We start from the raw sequence: 14464 nt of genomic DNA, 5'->3' as shown, positions 1-14464 counted from the left end.
TCCTCAACCCCACTAGTTAAGAAACAGACTTCACTTTTACAGGGACGAGATTGTTTTTGCATTTGTAGACTTCGGTCGTGTTCAGTTTTATTTTATTTTTTTTATTTTATTTTTTTTATTTTTTGACAGAGAGAGAAACAGTGAGAGAAGGAACACAAGCAGGGGGAGGGGGAGAGGGAGAAGCAGGCTTCCCGCTGAGCAGGGAGCCCGATGCTGGGCTCGATCCCAGGACCCTGGGATCATGACCTGAGCTGAAAGCAGACGCTTAAGGACTGAGCCACCCAGGCGCCCCTTGGTTGTGTTCAGTTTTAAACCTCTAGACGGAGTTTGGTGAAAATGGTCCATGGTTAAATGCTCCCCATCGTTAAGCCGGTGCCGTGCACTGTGCGTGCTCTCTCTCTCCTTGCAGAGCACAGCAGAGAAGATGGAGGCCCGACCCTTCCCTTCCTTGTTTCCTCAGTTGTGTCTCATCCCGCGCTCTTGTCGGCCACTGTCACAAGGGACCCTTCTAAGAACTCTTCTTGGGGGTCACCGTGAGCCTTTGTCCCCTCCCCGGGGGAATCTCATCTTTCCCTCAGTCAGTGGACATGAAATGTAGTGGCCGATATATCTCCAAGGTGACACAGTGTGAAAGTTCTTCTGATAAAATTCAAAATACTTCGGGGGCGCCTGGGTGGCTCAGATGGTTAAGCGTCTGCCTTCGGCTCAGGTCATGATCCCAGGGTCCTGGGATCGAGTCCCACATCAGGCTCCCTGCTCCTTGGGAGCCTGTTTCTCCCTCTGCTTCTCTCTCTCTCTCTGTCTCTGTCTCTCGTGAATAAATAAATAAAATCTTTAAAAAAAAAAATTCAAAATACTTCGGACATAAGAAAAGGAAAAGGTGTTTCAGTGGGTCATTTTGTCCCATCCCTTTTTGGAAACTCCTTCCAAATGGAAATGGAAGAAAGCAAATAGCCCTCATTGCCAGGAAAAGAGTTACCTACGCAAAGACCCAACACCTTCAAAAAGAACTGTCTGTGTGCCACATATTCTTTTGTCAAAGGATGTTCCTGGTCCCAGACCCCTGTCCCGTGCTCCCAATTTAGCCTGCAGTGTGGCCAGCCAAGTGATGAGCTGCACAGCATTGTTGGGTTGAAATTTTGAGTTTTAAATGGTCAACCTTTAAAAATCAAGGATTATAACATAAAAATGCCGGGATTTTTTTCCTACTTCTCGTTAAAAATGGGAAGATCTGACTACTAGCTTACCCGTGGTCACAGCAGTAGTTGGCTACTTCCCATCGGGGCACATTGTCTCGTGTGCCGTGGTCCACACTGCCCCTATTGTGTTCCTAACCTTGGAGGCATGAGAGTCAGCTCATAGATGTTGAGGTTGTCATTCAGACATTACCTGCCATTCGTAGACATTTAAGTGACTTCTGTGTCAGACCCTTAAAGCATCTACCTAGTGTTATTCTTGGACGATAGCATTGCAAAAGGCTTTGGGAAGCCAAAGTTGTCATCTGTCTTTCCTTCTATTCTTTCTCTCTGGTGCATTCTTATGCATATGTTCTTCACTTGTTTTATTCCTTTTAGGGTTTTCCCATTTGATTTCAAAGTAGTAACACACACACACACACACAAACTGTATATTTCTGCAGGTGTGTGTGTACACATTTTTTTTAAAGATTTGGATATACCCCAAACTGAAAACATGAAAAAACAATGCTTCTCTTAGAGGGGTTTGGGGGAGTGATCTTAGCTTTACTTAGAATATTCCAATACTTAAAACAATTCTTAAAGAGAGGAATACAGTTTCCTATATCACTTGCATAATTAAAAATTATTGTACACCTTCTTGTCCAAATGACGTGTTCACCCCTGAACAGAACACATTCCAGGAGCACGTTGCCCAAGTCCGAATTAGTACTGTCTTCTATTTTCCACTTTGGGTTCTGGTTTCCTCAGATTTAATAAACAATCCTGGGCTTTCACTTCAACCCCTGGGAAGCTTTTGATCTCTCTTGACTGAAAGGTTTTTAAACATATATATCCATCAAAGAAGGTGTTACATACGACTGTCTGACTCACGCAGGACTAGAGCCTGATTCTTGTGCCTACAGCCGTTTGCTTTCACAAATGTGCTGTGCACTTGGTGGGAGAGAATTTGGCAAAATCAGACACTGTGATGAAGCAAGAATGACTCTGATGCTGTTTTTTCCCTGACTTATAAGCTTGTCCAAATAATGTGGGTTTCTAGGAAATATACTTTTCCATCGGTTATTTTTCTTTCTCTCGCTCTTTTTTTTTTTTTTTTTGCTGAGAGCTCTGTAGTATGACCCAGCCTGTGTTGTTGCTAAGGTGGGGAGGTTCACTTCCACTCACGTCCTCGTGGCTCATCACACAATCAAGTCACGGCCGTACTTTGAGCGGGAGGTTAAAGGTGCCGGTTGGGTCACCGATGATGGTAAGCCATGTGTCTTGCTGTATCTCTTTCCATTTTCATCAACCAAGAGCAGTTGGCCTAAAAATGGGACACCTGCCTTCAACCCGGGCTGCAGAGTGGAGCCTGGGTCTGCCTGCTCAGTGCTAACGTAGCCCAGTAATGGTGCCCTGAGGGATACTGAGGCACACTCTTTCATTTGGTCATAGATTAGACCTTACTTCATGGACTTTTAATAAACAGACTGTTGAAACCACTGTCTTCCGACTTCGTGAGCGACTTCTGAAGGCACCAGTGGGATGTTAGATTCATTTGTGGTGATTGTTCAGATTGTACCAGCCTAGCAATTCACTGCACCAGTGAGACAAAAATTTTTCTCCGACTTTTTCAGAAGCTATATTTTCATGATTGGACCATTCTTGAAAATGGCATTTTTTTTTTCTTCCCAGTGGGTTTCTCATGATAGATTCTTGTTTTTCCGAATGATCTGTTTCTCCTGGATGACCTTTGCCACAGCATTATGGAGTCACGGTATTTTGCGTGAGAGCCCCTGAAGTATTCTTATTTCTCTTTTTAAATGTGTGTATGCTGCCACCAGGTAGCAGTATAGAGTCTTGATCAAGTCCCTTATGCCGTATGCCCTGTTGATTGGAGAGTATGATAGGCACTGTCTGTTCAGTGAGAATTTACTGAACATCTGCATCTGCAAGTAGATGCTTGTGAATATCAATTTTAAGTATATGCCCATGAGAACAAAATGAAATGGTTTTGGTAAAGACATCTCTTTCCATGGTTCACTATTTTTAACTATGCTGGTAGCTTTCCCTCTCTTTCACAACATATTCATCTTCAGGGAGAGAAAAAAGTTCCTCTTCCTCACGGTCTGAAATCGTGCTTTGTGTTCCATATGTCTCTCATCTTTCTCCCGGTCGGATATTTTGTGTGCCTGTAGGAAACTGTTTTCTGATTGCTCTTCCCACTCGTGTTCAGCGAGGCAAGCCTCTGCCTTCCGTTTCCCCCAGCCTCAGCTCTAGGTACACGTTATGTTCTCTCCTCACACAATCTCTCTTTTCTTTCTGGGCGGTTACCATAGCGCATCTCACTGATCCAGGGATGCGAGGGTTTGAAACTGCCTGTTTTCCTTAATCTCAAAGAACGGGCTATAGCCTTGCCAGGTGGTACAGATGGTGACTGAACCTAGACCTTCACAGGAACACAGCAAGACACGGTTTTTAGGGTCAGTGCCTGTGTCAGTTTCCCGAGGCCACTGTAAAGGCACCCTCAGCTGGGTGACTTCAACGACAGACGTGACTCATGGCTCTGGAGGCTGCAAGTCCAAGATCAAGATGTCGGCAGGATTGGTTCCTTCTGAGGGCTGAGGGAGAGTCTGTTTCATGCCTCACCCCCCAGCTGCTTGTGTCCTCAGGCGTTCTGCCTCAGCCTTGACACCAGCTTCTGTCTGTGCACATCTGCCTCTGCACCAAATTCCCCTTTTTTCTAAGGACACCCGTCCTATTAGATCGGACCCACCCTAATGACCTCACCTTACCTTGACTGGATCTGCGAAGACCCTATTTCTAACTCAGATTATATTCTGAGGGACCGTGGGTTAAAATGTAAACATTTCTTTTGGAGAGGGGGCACAATTCAAACCGTAAGAGTGCCTAACAGAAAAGCAAATTTACCTATTTCATCGTGCCTCTCAGTCAGAATTCCCTTCAGCCTGAACGTTTGCTCCTAAGCACAGAGGCAGAGATTTTTGAAATCTCACTTGGTATTTGCTGTCATGTGGGCTGTTGAGGGAAGTTTCTTGGTGAAAGCAGTTCAAATACTGTTCTAGTAGTTACCAGAATTCACAGCTAAATTATATGTGTAAACCGGATATACACATTTATGTTCAACTTTTGATTATTAAGGTAGGATCTTCTTCTCCTTCTTTTCCTTCTTCTTCTTCTCCTCCTCCTTCTTCTCCTTCTTCTTGTCCTTCTCCTCCTCCTCCTTCTTCTTCTCCATCTTCATCTTCTTCCACTTCTCCTCCTTCTCCTCCTCCTCCTCCTTCTTCTTCTTCCTCTTCTTCTTCTTCTTTTTCTTCCCTTCTTCTTCCTCCTCCTCCTTCTCCTCTTCATCTTTAGTTTAGACTTTTGTCTTGAGAATCAGACTGATGGAGAGAAATAAGGCTTTTTCTAGCTTGATTCAGCTCCCATCAATGTCAAGGGCCAAGCTCGGAGACTAAGTCTAAGTGTTTCTTCTTCAGTATAGAGGGGATGCCCATTCCCCCTTAAGGCTGAGACGTGGACTTCATGTCTTCAGCACCTTATGTTCAGGAGGAGCGTACCCTGTAGTGAGGGAGCTCAGCAAGGATGTGCGAGGAGATAGGCAGGAGGAGGCAAGGCAGTGAGACACATGTCATGACAGTGGTCACTCTCCAGAGCAGGGAAGCATATTAACTAGGTTTGCCAAAGCAAAGGCAAAAAAGGAGCTTTTGCTCCACTTTTCATCTAGAACCCCAAGAGGAAAATGCCCCGTATGGTATCTACTTCCATAGGCAACAACCTGGGGAAGCCACCTCAGAATGAAATTGGCTTTAATGTCCTGAAATATTTAGCCATGGGTTGAATGTGAGTTCAGCTCCCTGGAGGCTCCCTCAGCCCCCATGTGGCATGGAAGGTATCTGGAAAATTCCCTGTGCTCTTTGCTGGCCAAGCTTGGAGGGGCTGACACGGGGGCAAAATGACCCTGTAGTGGAGAGGTAAAGGTAGAATTTCCATACGTCCTAGTTTGTTCACAAAAGACCCATTTTATGCTTGTGGCCCTGGCTTAATTCTTTCCTTTCACTCTCAAAATCATCCTGGCTTGGACAGGAAAGCATATGGTCTCCCTGGGGAAGGGGCTCTAAGTCAGGCCAGGAAGCGGGCAGGAGTCACAGGCACACCACAGAGAACCTGCAGCACAAGCAGAATGTGGAATGGGCTGGTCACCAGAGGAATCCATCCTCCACTGGCCAGCAAAGAACACAGCTGAGTTCACTGGTTCTGAAGCTCCCTGTGGTCCTCCCAGTGGCTAGAGGGACAAGGAACACAGCTGTGGGCCCAAGGACTGGATGGAGACCTTCACACTTGGATCCAAGCCACAGCCCCTTTCTGGACTCTGATGTCCTAGGTGGAAAACCACCATGGGGGAGATCGGTCTGAAGGACAGGACAGCTGAAAGACTGGTCGTTTCCCCACCTGATAGAGCATTACCCAAAGAGATGCAATGTTATATGTCAACTTCTAAAAAGGTAAATTGGCTTGTCATTGCCCTACATTTGGAATAGAAGGCTAACATGCAGAGAAGACAATGCAGAGAAGCCCATTAGGATTTTTTATTTCTTGTGAACCTTCCCAGCCAGGAAAATTTTTTCTCAAGAGCTCCACAACAGACCTTTTATCACCTCTCGTTGACAAGACTTGGGTCACGTGCTCGCTCTAAACCATTCCCTGGGCATTAGTCCTTGTGGGTACTTCAAGAAGCAGATGCCAAGACAGGATTAGATATGTGAGACATTTAGGAGCAGGATGCCCTCGAGGAAGAGGCAAGATGGAGCTGAGAGGCCTGGAGAGCCGTCTATCTGCAGGGAAGATCTGACCACAAGTGGAGGAGAGAGGGACGGAAGGACAGTTGGGTTGGGAGCGTCTTAGATTGGAGAGCGGTTCTAGAGAATTCAGCAAGGCTGCAGGGGAGGCTCTGAGCCAGAGTCATCTATCATATGACACAGTGTGTCTGAGGAAATGGCCTGCCTCAGACTCCCTGGGCAGGAGCAGCCCACAGAGAGCTGGACCTGGGATGGGCACTGCCTGCCGATCAGGTACACTCTATGCGGTTGTATGAGCGAGAGGTGCATTCTCATTCTCTTAGGGCACACACCTGGTGAGGTAGTTGTGCCTGCCATGATCACATGGGACAGTCAGGCGTTATCGAAGACACATGGGGAAAGAATGAACACCGGAATAAAAGTGAGCCTTTGGCAGGATGGGAAAGGGAAGTGGATATTGGTCAGCAATTAAATGCATCTGCTCCAATAAGTTCATCCTTTATGGAAAACATCTGGGTTTAATGCCTTTTCTTTCTTTTTTTTTTTTAAAGATTTTTTATTTATTTATTTGAGACAGAGAGAATGAGAGGGAGGAGGGTCAGAGGGAGAAGCAGACTCCCTGCCGAGCAGGGAGCCCGATGCGGGACTCGATCCCAGGACTCCGGGATCATGACCTGAGCCGAAGGCAGTCGCTTAACCAACTGAGCCACCCAGGCACCCAATGCCTTTTCTTTCTCTTCCTCTTTTTTTTTTTTTTTTTTTTGTGATAATGGGTGGGACTCAGCAAACCATTTCAGTCCCTCTTAGGCTTATTGATTTATTTAGGGCTTTACTTTTGAACCAGTTTTGAAATTTATATTTTGCTAGAGAAGTATGCACTTCATCTAATTCTTTCAGATTTTTAAAATGTGATCATAGTATTGCCTTATCATTAAAAAAAAAAATCTCATTTTACCTGTAACTATGTCTCTTCCATTGGTTCCTTGTCTAATATTTGTTTTGTTCAAACCATTCAAAGATTTGTCTCTGAGGCATCTAAGAACCAGATTTTCATCTGATGAACTCAGAGTTTAAAAACTATTCAATTTATATAAATTTTTATTTTTGTTTCTTTCCTTTATCTTCACATGAACTTATTTTGGTTTTGTATTTTTAGCTTCTAGAGCTCAATTCTTTTTTTTAAAGATTTTATTTTTATTTATTTGACAGAGAGACACAGCGAGAGAGGGAACACAAGCAGGGGGAGTGGGAGAGGGAGAAGCAGGCTTCCCGCTGAGCAGGGAGCCCAGTGCGGGGCTCGATCCCAGGACCCTGGGATCGCGACCTGAGCCGAAGGCAGACACTTAACGACTGAGCCACCCAGGGGCCCCCTAGAGCTCAATTCTTGATTCATTTTATTTTCAATCTTTTTTTTTCTCTGTTATGTTTTCAGTTTTCCCATACAGAAGCTCTTAATGTTGTAGTGTAAGCTATCAATTTTTAACTTTATGCTTAGACTATTTGTATTTGTATGCTAGGAAATCTGCCCCATTCAGGATCATGAAACTGTTCTTCTCTGTTTACTTCTGGAAGACTTATTGTTTTACTTGTCATATTAGGAGCTACAATCCACCTGGAGTTGATTTTTGCACATGTTGTGAAGTAGAATCATTATCTTTTTCCACATGACTATCCAGTTGACCCAGCACCATTAGGTGAAAAGACAGTCCTTTCCCCATTTGTCTTGAAGCCCAAACTATATGTGTGTGGGCCTGTTCCTGGACTCTATTCTGTTTTATTGATCTGTCTGTGCAGTATCCTTGTAACTTAGTTACTGCAACATTAAAATGAGTCTTGATAGGGCGCCTGGGTGGCTCAGTTGGTTAAGCGACTGCCTTCGGCTCAGGTCATGATCCTGGAGTCCCTGGATTGAGTCCCGCATCGGGCTCCCTGCTCGGCAGGGAGCCTGCTTCTCCCTCTGACCCTCCCCCCTCTCATGTGCTCTCTGTCTCTCTCATTCTCTCTGTCTCAAATAAATAAATAAAATCTTTAAAAAAAAATAAACAAATAAAATAAAATGAGTCTTGATATTTACTTCTGTAAGTTTCCCCACTTTGTTCTTGAAGATGATCTTTAATATTCTTGACTCCTTGCATTTTCATATCAAACTTTTAAGTATGCCTGTCAATTTTTATAAAATTCTTTTGGATTTTGATTGGAATTGTATTGAATCTCTATATCAGTTTGGAGAGAACTGAAAACTTTCCAATACTAATTTTTCCAATCCATAATTATGGTATATCCATCATCATTCAGTTAAATTGTGTTGTAATTTTCATAGTGGTATAGTCTTTGATTTATGGAATATTTAGAAGTGTTTTATCCAAGTATTTAGAAATTTTCCAGTAATCTTATTATTATTTTATAGCTTAATTCCACTGTAGTCAAAGAACATACTCTATATTATATCAATTTTTTTGAAATCTGTTAAAACTTAATTGGTGGCTCAGCACATAGCAAATATTAGAAGATATGATGCATCATCTTTTGTTGTTGGGCACTGTTCGTATGTCACATTGATCATGTTATTATTAATGGTTTTATTAAAAATAATAGTCTACTGGGTTTTGTCTGCTCATCCTAGTAGTTACCATAGGAGAGGTGGTAAAACTGCCACTGTGACTGTACTTTTGTCCAATTTTTTTCTATTCTTGTCAATTTTGAATTATTTATCTTTGAGGCTAGGTTGTTAGGTACATTAACATTTAGAGTCATTACCTCTTCTAGTGACGTGACTGTTTTACCATTATGAAACTATTTTCTTTCAGCATTTCCAAGATAGCTCTCCATTGTCTTCTGGCTTCCATTAATTCTGTAGAGAAGTTAGCTGTCAGTCTTATTTTTATGCCTTCGATGGTAATGTGTCTTTTTCTTTGTCTGCTTTTAAGTGTTTTCTCTTTGGTTTTGGTTTCAGTCAATTTGATTGTGATGTAATTAGTGGCTTTCTTCTTCTTGAGGTTCGTGATGCTTCACAACTCTGGCTTGATAGCCACCATCAATTTTGGATGATTCTCATTTATTGCCTCTGCAGATACAGTTTCTATCCCATTCTCTGTGTTCTCTTTTTCTGGGACTATGTTTATACCTTTCTCTCTCATGTCTACTTTCTACTTCCTTCTTTTCTGTCCATTTACTGATTCTCTCTTCAAGTGTGTGTAATCCAGGGGCCAGCAGATCCTGGCCAGCAAGCTAATGACCTATTTTTTGTAAGTGGAGTTTTATTGGGACATAGCCACAACCATTTGTTTACAGATTGTGGCTGCTTTTGCACTATGTTAGACACATTGAAGAACTGCCATGGGGACAACGTGGCCTGAAAACTATAATGTTTGCTGTCTGGTTCTTCATGAAAATATTTGCTGAACTGCCGTCTAGTCCACTGTCAAGTCTATCCATTGAGATACCGATTTAAATTATTGTGCTTCATACTTCTAGAATTGCCATTTTATTTATTTATTAAAGATTTTATTTATTTTATTATTTGAGAGAGAGAGAGCAAATGCACATGAGCAGGGGGGAGGGAAGAGGGAGAGGGGCAGGGAGCCCAACTCAGGGCTCGATCCCAGGACCCTGGCATCATGACCTGACCCAAAGGCAGACGCTTAACCAACTGAGCCACCCAGGCGCCCCTGCCACTTTATTTTTATTGTAGCTTCATTTCTAGTGAAATTCTCGGTCTTGTCATTTAGTTTCTTAAGCATTTTAACCATCATATCTTAGCCCAGGCTCTCTAAAAAGCAGAACCCTGGGAGCGAGCCGTGTGCTAACATTGATGTTTTAAGACCCTGGGACTGGTATGGAGTATCGTGAAACAGCATCTGAAGCTAAAGCTAGAGTTGTAGGGGGCAGTGGTGGTATACCCAGGTGTTTAAATTTCTATCAGGTGGTGCCAATACCTGGATGTTCTGTAATTCCATTTATAGTCTAGAGCTCCACCTTTTTTGGTGGTTATTAAATTTTATCTTTTTTGTGTGCCTGGTTATTTTTAAGTTTTGCTATATATAGTAGATGAAAGATTATAAATATAATTTGAGGCAGGATTAATTTCTGCTTCTGGAAGACAGGTTAGCAGCCAGTTAACTTCAGCCAACAAGGAATGAAATGATTTGAACCTGGCCTTCATTCCCTTTGAAAATTGATCAACTTCCAGTTCACACTTTTTCCTAGGATAGAGCTTTTTGGGGTCTCAGGTGGGTGCCTGGGGCATTTACTGGTACTGCCTCAGCTTTGGTGGATCTCGAGCTCCACGGTTTGCTCTCAGCCACATGAGTCTGATGACAGGTCTGCTCAGCCTCTCAGCCACTCAGTTACCACTTGCATGATGGAAAATGCCTTGAGTAGCAACGTGTTGCCAAATGTTATGCTCACCTCTCTAGGCTTCCTTTGTGTCTGGGATCTTGGCCCTGCAAATACTCACTAGTATGGTAGTTCTCTGGTGCCTTCACATACATTAAAAAACTATTTTAGGCAGTGTTTTCACTTATTCTCACCGGCAGGATTCATCAGGGACATTCTTCCATAGCCAGAGAAAAACCCTTTGCAAGTTTCCGTGCCTCGGTGACAGCTTTGCTCCTACCCTCCCACCCGTCCCTGCTTCTCCTCTCTGACACATCTCGTGCTGGGGTTTTTATACTGGTTTATGATCAGATACATCAAAATATTTTTCAGTCAACTCATATTTACATTTATGAATAAGCTTTACTGAGTGATTTCATCATTACTGCTTCTTGCATCCACTACCTTCTTCTGCTTTTATATTAGTTCTTGTTCGGTACCTTTTAGTAGTTTTTCTCTCTCTCTCTCTTTTTTTTTTTCCAGTGAGCCTCTCAAGTGGTCAAGTTTCAGTCATATTGTGTCTGAAAATATCTTTATTTCACTGACTATGATGATAATTTGATCATAGATCATTCATAGATTGATAATTGATCTTTGATTGTTGGTTAATAACTTAATGGAATTCTAGATAAAAAGTTATTGTTCCTCATCACTTTGCAGGTATGATTTTGCTTTTTTGCATCCAGCATTTCCTGAGAGAAATCTGATGCCAATCTGATTCTCACTGCTTTGTAGGTTAATCATATTTTTTTCCTTTCCAATAACTTAAGATTTTTCTTTATCCCAGCTGTTGTACTTTTTAAAATGTCTGCTCAGAACTTGCTGAACATTTTTGAATTGAGTACTCCTGTCTTTCTCGAGGTCTAGGAAATTCTCAGCAATTATATCATCAAATATCGCCTCTTCATTATTTCCTTGTGTCTCCAGCTTGAACTCCGTATGTGTGTTGGCATTTCTGGATCAATCCTGCATGAACTCAACTTCTTTTCCTCTTTCTTTTTCTCTTTTCATTGCATTCTGGGAGTTTCCCTCAGGTCATGTTCGATCAGGAGGGAAGAAAAGAGAAAAGTGGGGGGAGAACTTGCTACTTGAGTGTGGTCCCTCAGAGGTACGTTCCCTCTTCCCTCTGCTTGCTCATGCGCAGTGGTGCCCCTCCTCCTCTTCAGTTCCTTGCTGGAGCACTCCTGTGTAAACACCACGTATTTGTGTATGTTTGAGTTTCTGCAGTTGTGCTTTCAGAAGACCTTTTTGGAAGGATTTGCTTCAAGATGTTATTATTGAAAGTGTAAGAATCCCAATTATGTGCTATGTTGCCAACAAACCCAGACTGGCTCAGTCCTGGGTCCCATGGAAATTAAAATCAGATGTATCAGGTAGAAAAAAGTTAAACAAACAAGTCCACCTGACACATTTGAGAACTCACTCCCAGGCATGGAATCATCTGGAAAGATGACTCCAGGGAAGCTGGTTGAAGATCTTCTGTGCCCCCATGTATGACAAACCTTAATGAAATGTTATCACATGTTACAATTTTTGGAATCTTCATGTGCCACAGTTTGTTGTGATCGGTATGTGATTGTTAGCATCAGTGAAATAGATTCATCGCATTTGGAAAGATGCGGGAAGCGCTGGCTCGTTGTACGCAGACACGTGATTGCAGTTCTCTCCGTCCAGACCAGGTACACAGTGGCCAAGGACAGTGTGGTCCAGTTCTTCTTCTACCAGCCGATCAGTCATCAGTGGAGACAAACCGACTTCTTTCCCTGCACTGTAACCTGTGGAGGAGGTGAGGAACATATTGCGTGTATGCTTCAGGCTGAGAGTTAGAAATGACATACTTGTGTTTTTTGAAGCTGACTTTACAATTGGCATGGTAGTTGGGGATGTGTAATCACACGGCATCTTATTCAGTGGCTGGAATGCAGTGGTGTTCCCGAATGCCTGTTTGCCTTTATTCCTGAAGACAGATGAAAACGGGATTTGGAAAACACCTTTTACTTCTAGCAAACAGCTGGATACATGTTTACATGAGTTCTGGCCTTTCTTGTTTTGTCTTTAAAGCATGTATTATGTTTAATTTTCCATGGAGAACCTGAAAAACAGAGGGACCACGTCACTTGCCCAGTCTGACCTAGTTCATGGATGTGTTGGTTCTAATGTTTAGATTTCCCCTGTCCTCCCTCAGGGGCCAGAGCAGAACTTACCAGAGAGAGAAAGGGTAGCTGCTAAGTGGTGAGGGGGATGTCCTGCTTACTGTTAGCTTCGTTCAAGGATTTCACAGTTGGTTCAGGAAGGCTCTGGGCCAAGTGTAACCCAGGGCTCCACACACGTGCTACACATATTTGCAGGCTCAGGTGGAGGATCATTGTCTGTTTAACATGGAGAGAATATCTGCCTGGAGGAAATGAGGAAACTACCAGAGCCTCCGTGGAGATAATTCTCTTTTAATGAACTGAAGTCTTAAACTGAAGGTAAATGGTTCTGTAAGTGCCAGCCCAAGAACCACAGTTACTAGAATTGCTAGAGAGACTTAATGCTGATATTTCCCCTAAAAACACCAGACAACAGTGTTGGGCATTTACATGTATCAAGCCATGGGCTGGGGCACTCATCTTCATGTTTATTCTTCCAAACAACCTTAGGAAAGATCTTTTTTCATGCCTGTTTTTATGTATGAGCAATGGAAACGTAGAAAGGGTAAACAATGGACTCCCGTGTGCTCAGCGAGCAAACAGCATGACTAGGATCTGGCTCCAGGCCCATCTGATGCCAGAGCCCCATGCTCTAGATGGCTTTGCCCTTGTGTCTCCCAAGAACCGTCTACCACCCCTGGGAGCAGGTCAGGGCACGCAGGCTCAGGTAGGGTTGTGTTTGAAGGACTACAATAAATCCCCCTCCTGCAGCCCAGGCCAAGTCAGTCCAGCCCCAAACCATTTCTTCCCTGCAGGACTATTGAATATGAGCTTGTTCAGAGAGCCACAAACTGAGTGTGGGTTCTGCCCCTTCTCCTCTAAACCACAGGCTTATCAGGGAGGGCTCCTCAGCTTTATCCTCAGCCAGGGTCAGGTTCCCATGCATACGTATGTCAGACCTCTCTCTTCTGCGATTTCGGTTCCCAATGAAAGCAGGAGGCAGGTGCTTTCGTGGGGAGCACTGAGTACCCTAGACCCCAGAAGGAGCTTGTGTTGCCGGGAATGGAAGAGAAATAGTCTGGGGGTTAAATGGGGCTCTAGAAACAAGGTAAAAGTTAACCTTCCCGGTTTGTCCTGCTTGGACCAGGCGTGGGCAATAGACCACGAGATTATGATCCTACAGCAGTGGTTCTCAAAATGGGTTCCCTGGACCAGCAGCAGCATCACGTGGGAACTTGCTGGAGATGCAGATTCTTGGGCCCCACCCTGGACGTACTGAATCCAAAACTCTGGGAGTGGGGTCTGTCCCTCTAGGAGATTATGGTTCACGTTCAAGCTTAAGAACCACTGCTCCCTAAAGCAATGTCTTTGGGTATCAGCTGTAGCTGTTTTAACCTCGCTGCTTTTGCCATATCTGTTACCCCTACACTATTATTTACTTCCGGTTTTTTCTTTAAATGGACCTTTTAAAAAATTAAACATATTCACAAAAAAAGATCTAATACGAGCACCCTAAAGTGGTAAACTGTGATCTTTGCCATAAATTGAACATAGTCACAAAAATAAATACGATGGAAACAAAATGCTGGAGATCATCTCTAAGTCCCTGCCAGGCCTCAGTCTATCCTTGATTGTCTCTGAAAGTGAGTGTTTTGTTGAACATGATAAGCATTGCTCCCAGGCAGAAACTCCTTCAGAGCTTTGGGTCACTGATCTTGCAACAGTGACTGCAAGGCAATTCTTACAACACATTTGATCTTGTTGAACGCTGACTGAGGTCAAACAGCATTTGGAATCAAGACCGTGATCTGCGTCAATTCCATGAGTCTCTCCAGACCTGGGCCTCAGGCCCATTTTGGTCAAAAGTGTTCTCTAAAAATTGCATGACGACGTTTACATCAAGAGGCGGTGTGGTCCCGGAGCTCAGGTTCTGGGGCCTGGACTCCCTTCTTGGCTTTGCCAC

General features: G+C 43.5%; 1 protein-coding gene across 9 annotated transcripts in view; it reads left to right on the top strand.

Annotated features, from left to right (window-relative positions):
• The window catches only part of ADAMTSL3 (ADAMTS like 3), a 372820-nt gene that overhangs the window by 210599 nt on the left and 147757 nt on the right, over nt 1-14464 (top strand). For all 9 annotated transcript variants that reach the window (XR_010404803.1, XR_010404802.1, XR_010404804.1 and 6 more), the window contains exon 10: nt 12044-12155. Coding sequence is in view for 6 of the 9 variants with exons in the window: in XM_064569802.1 (XP_064425872.1) it covers nt 12044-12155 (112 nt within the window). In the remaining 3 variants the exon portion in view is untranslated. The remainder of the gene's footprint in view (nt 1-12043; nt 12156-14464) is intronic.

This window comes from Mirounga angustirostris, unplaced genomic scaffold (genome assembly GCF_029215605.1).
Source record: "Mirounga angustirostris isolate CCGP_5_RB_7025 unplaced genomic scaffold, mMirAng1.0.hap1 SCAF_9, whole genome shotgun sequence".
Classification (NCBI taxonomy): Eukaryota; Metazoa; Chordata; class Mammalia; order Carnivora; family Phocidae; genus Mirounga; species Mirounga angustirostris.
The sequence above is the reverse complement of the archived record's forward strand: the minus strand, read 5'-3'. Positions and strand labels throughout refer to the sequence as shown.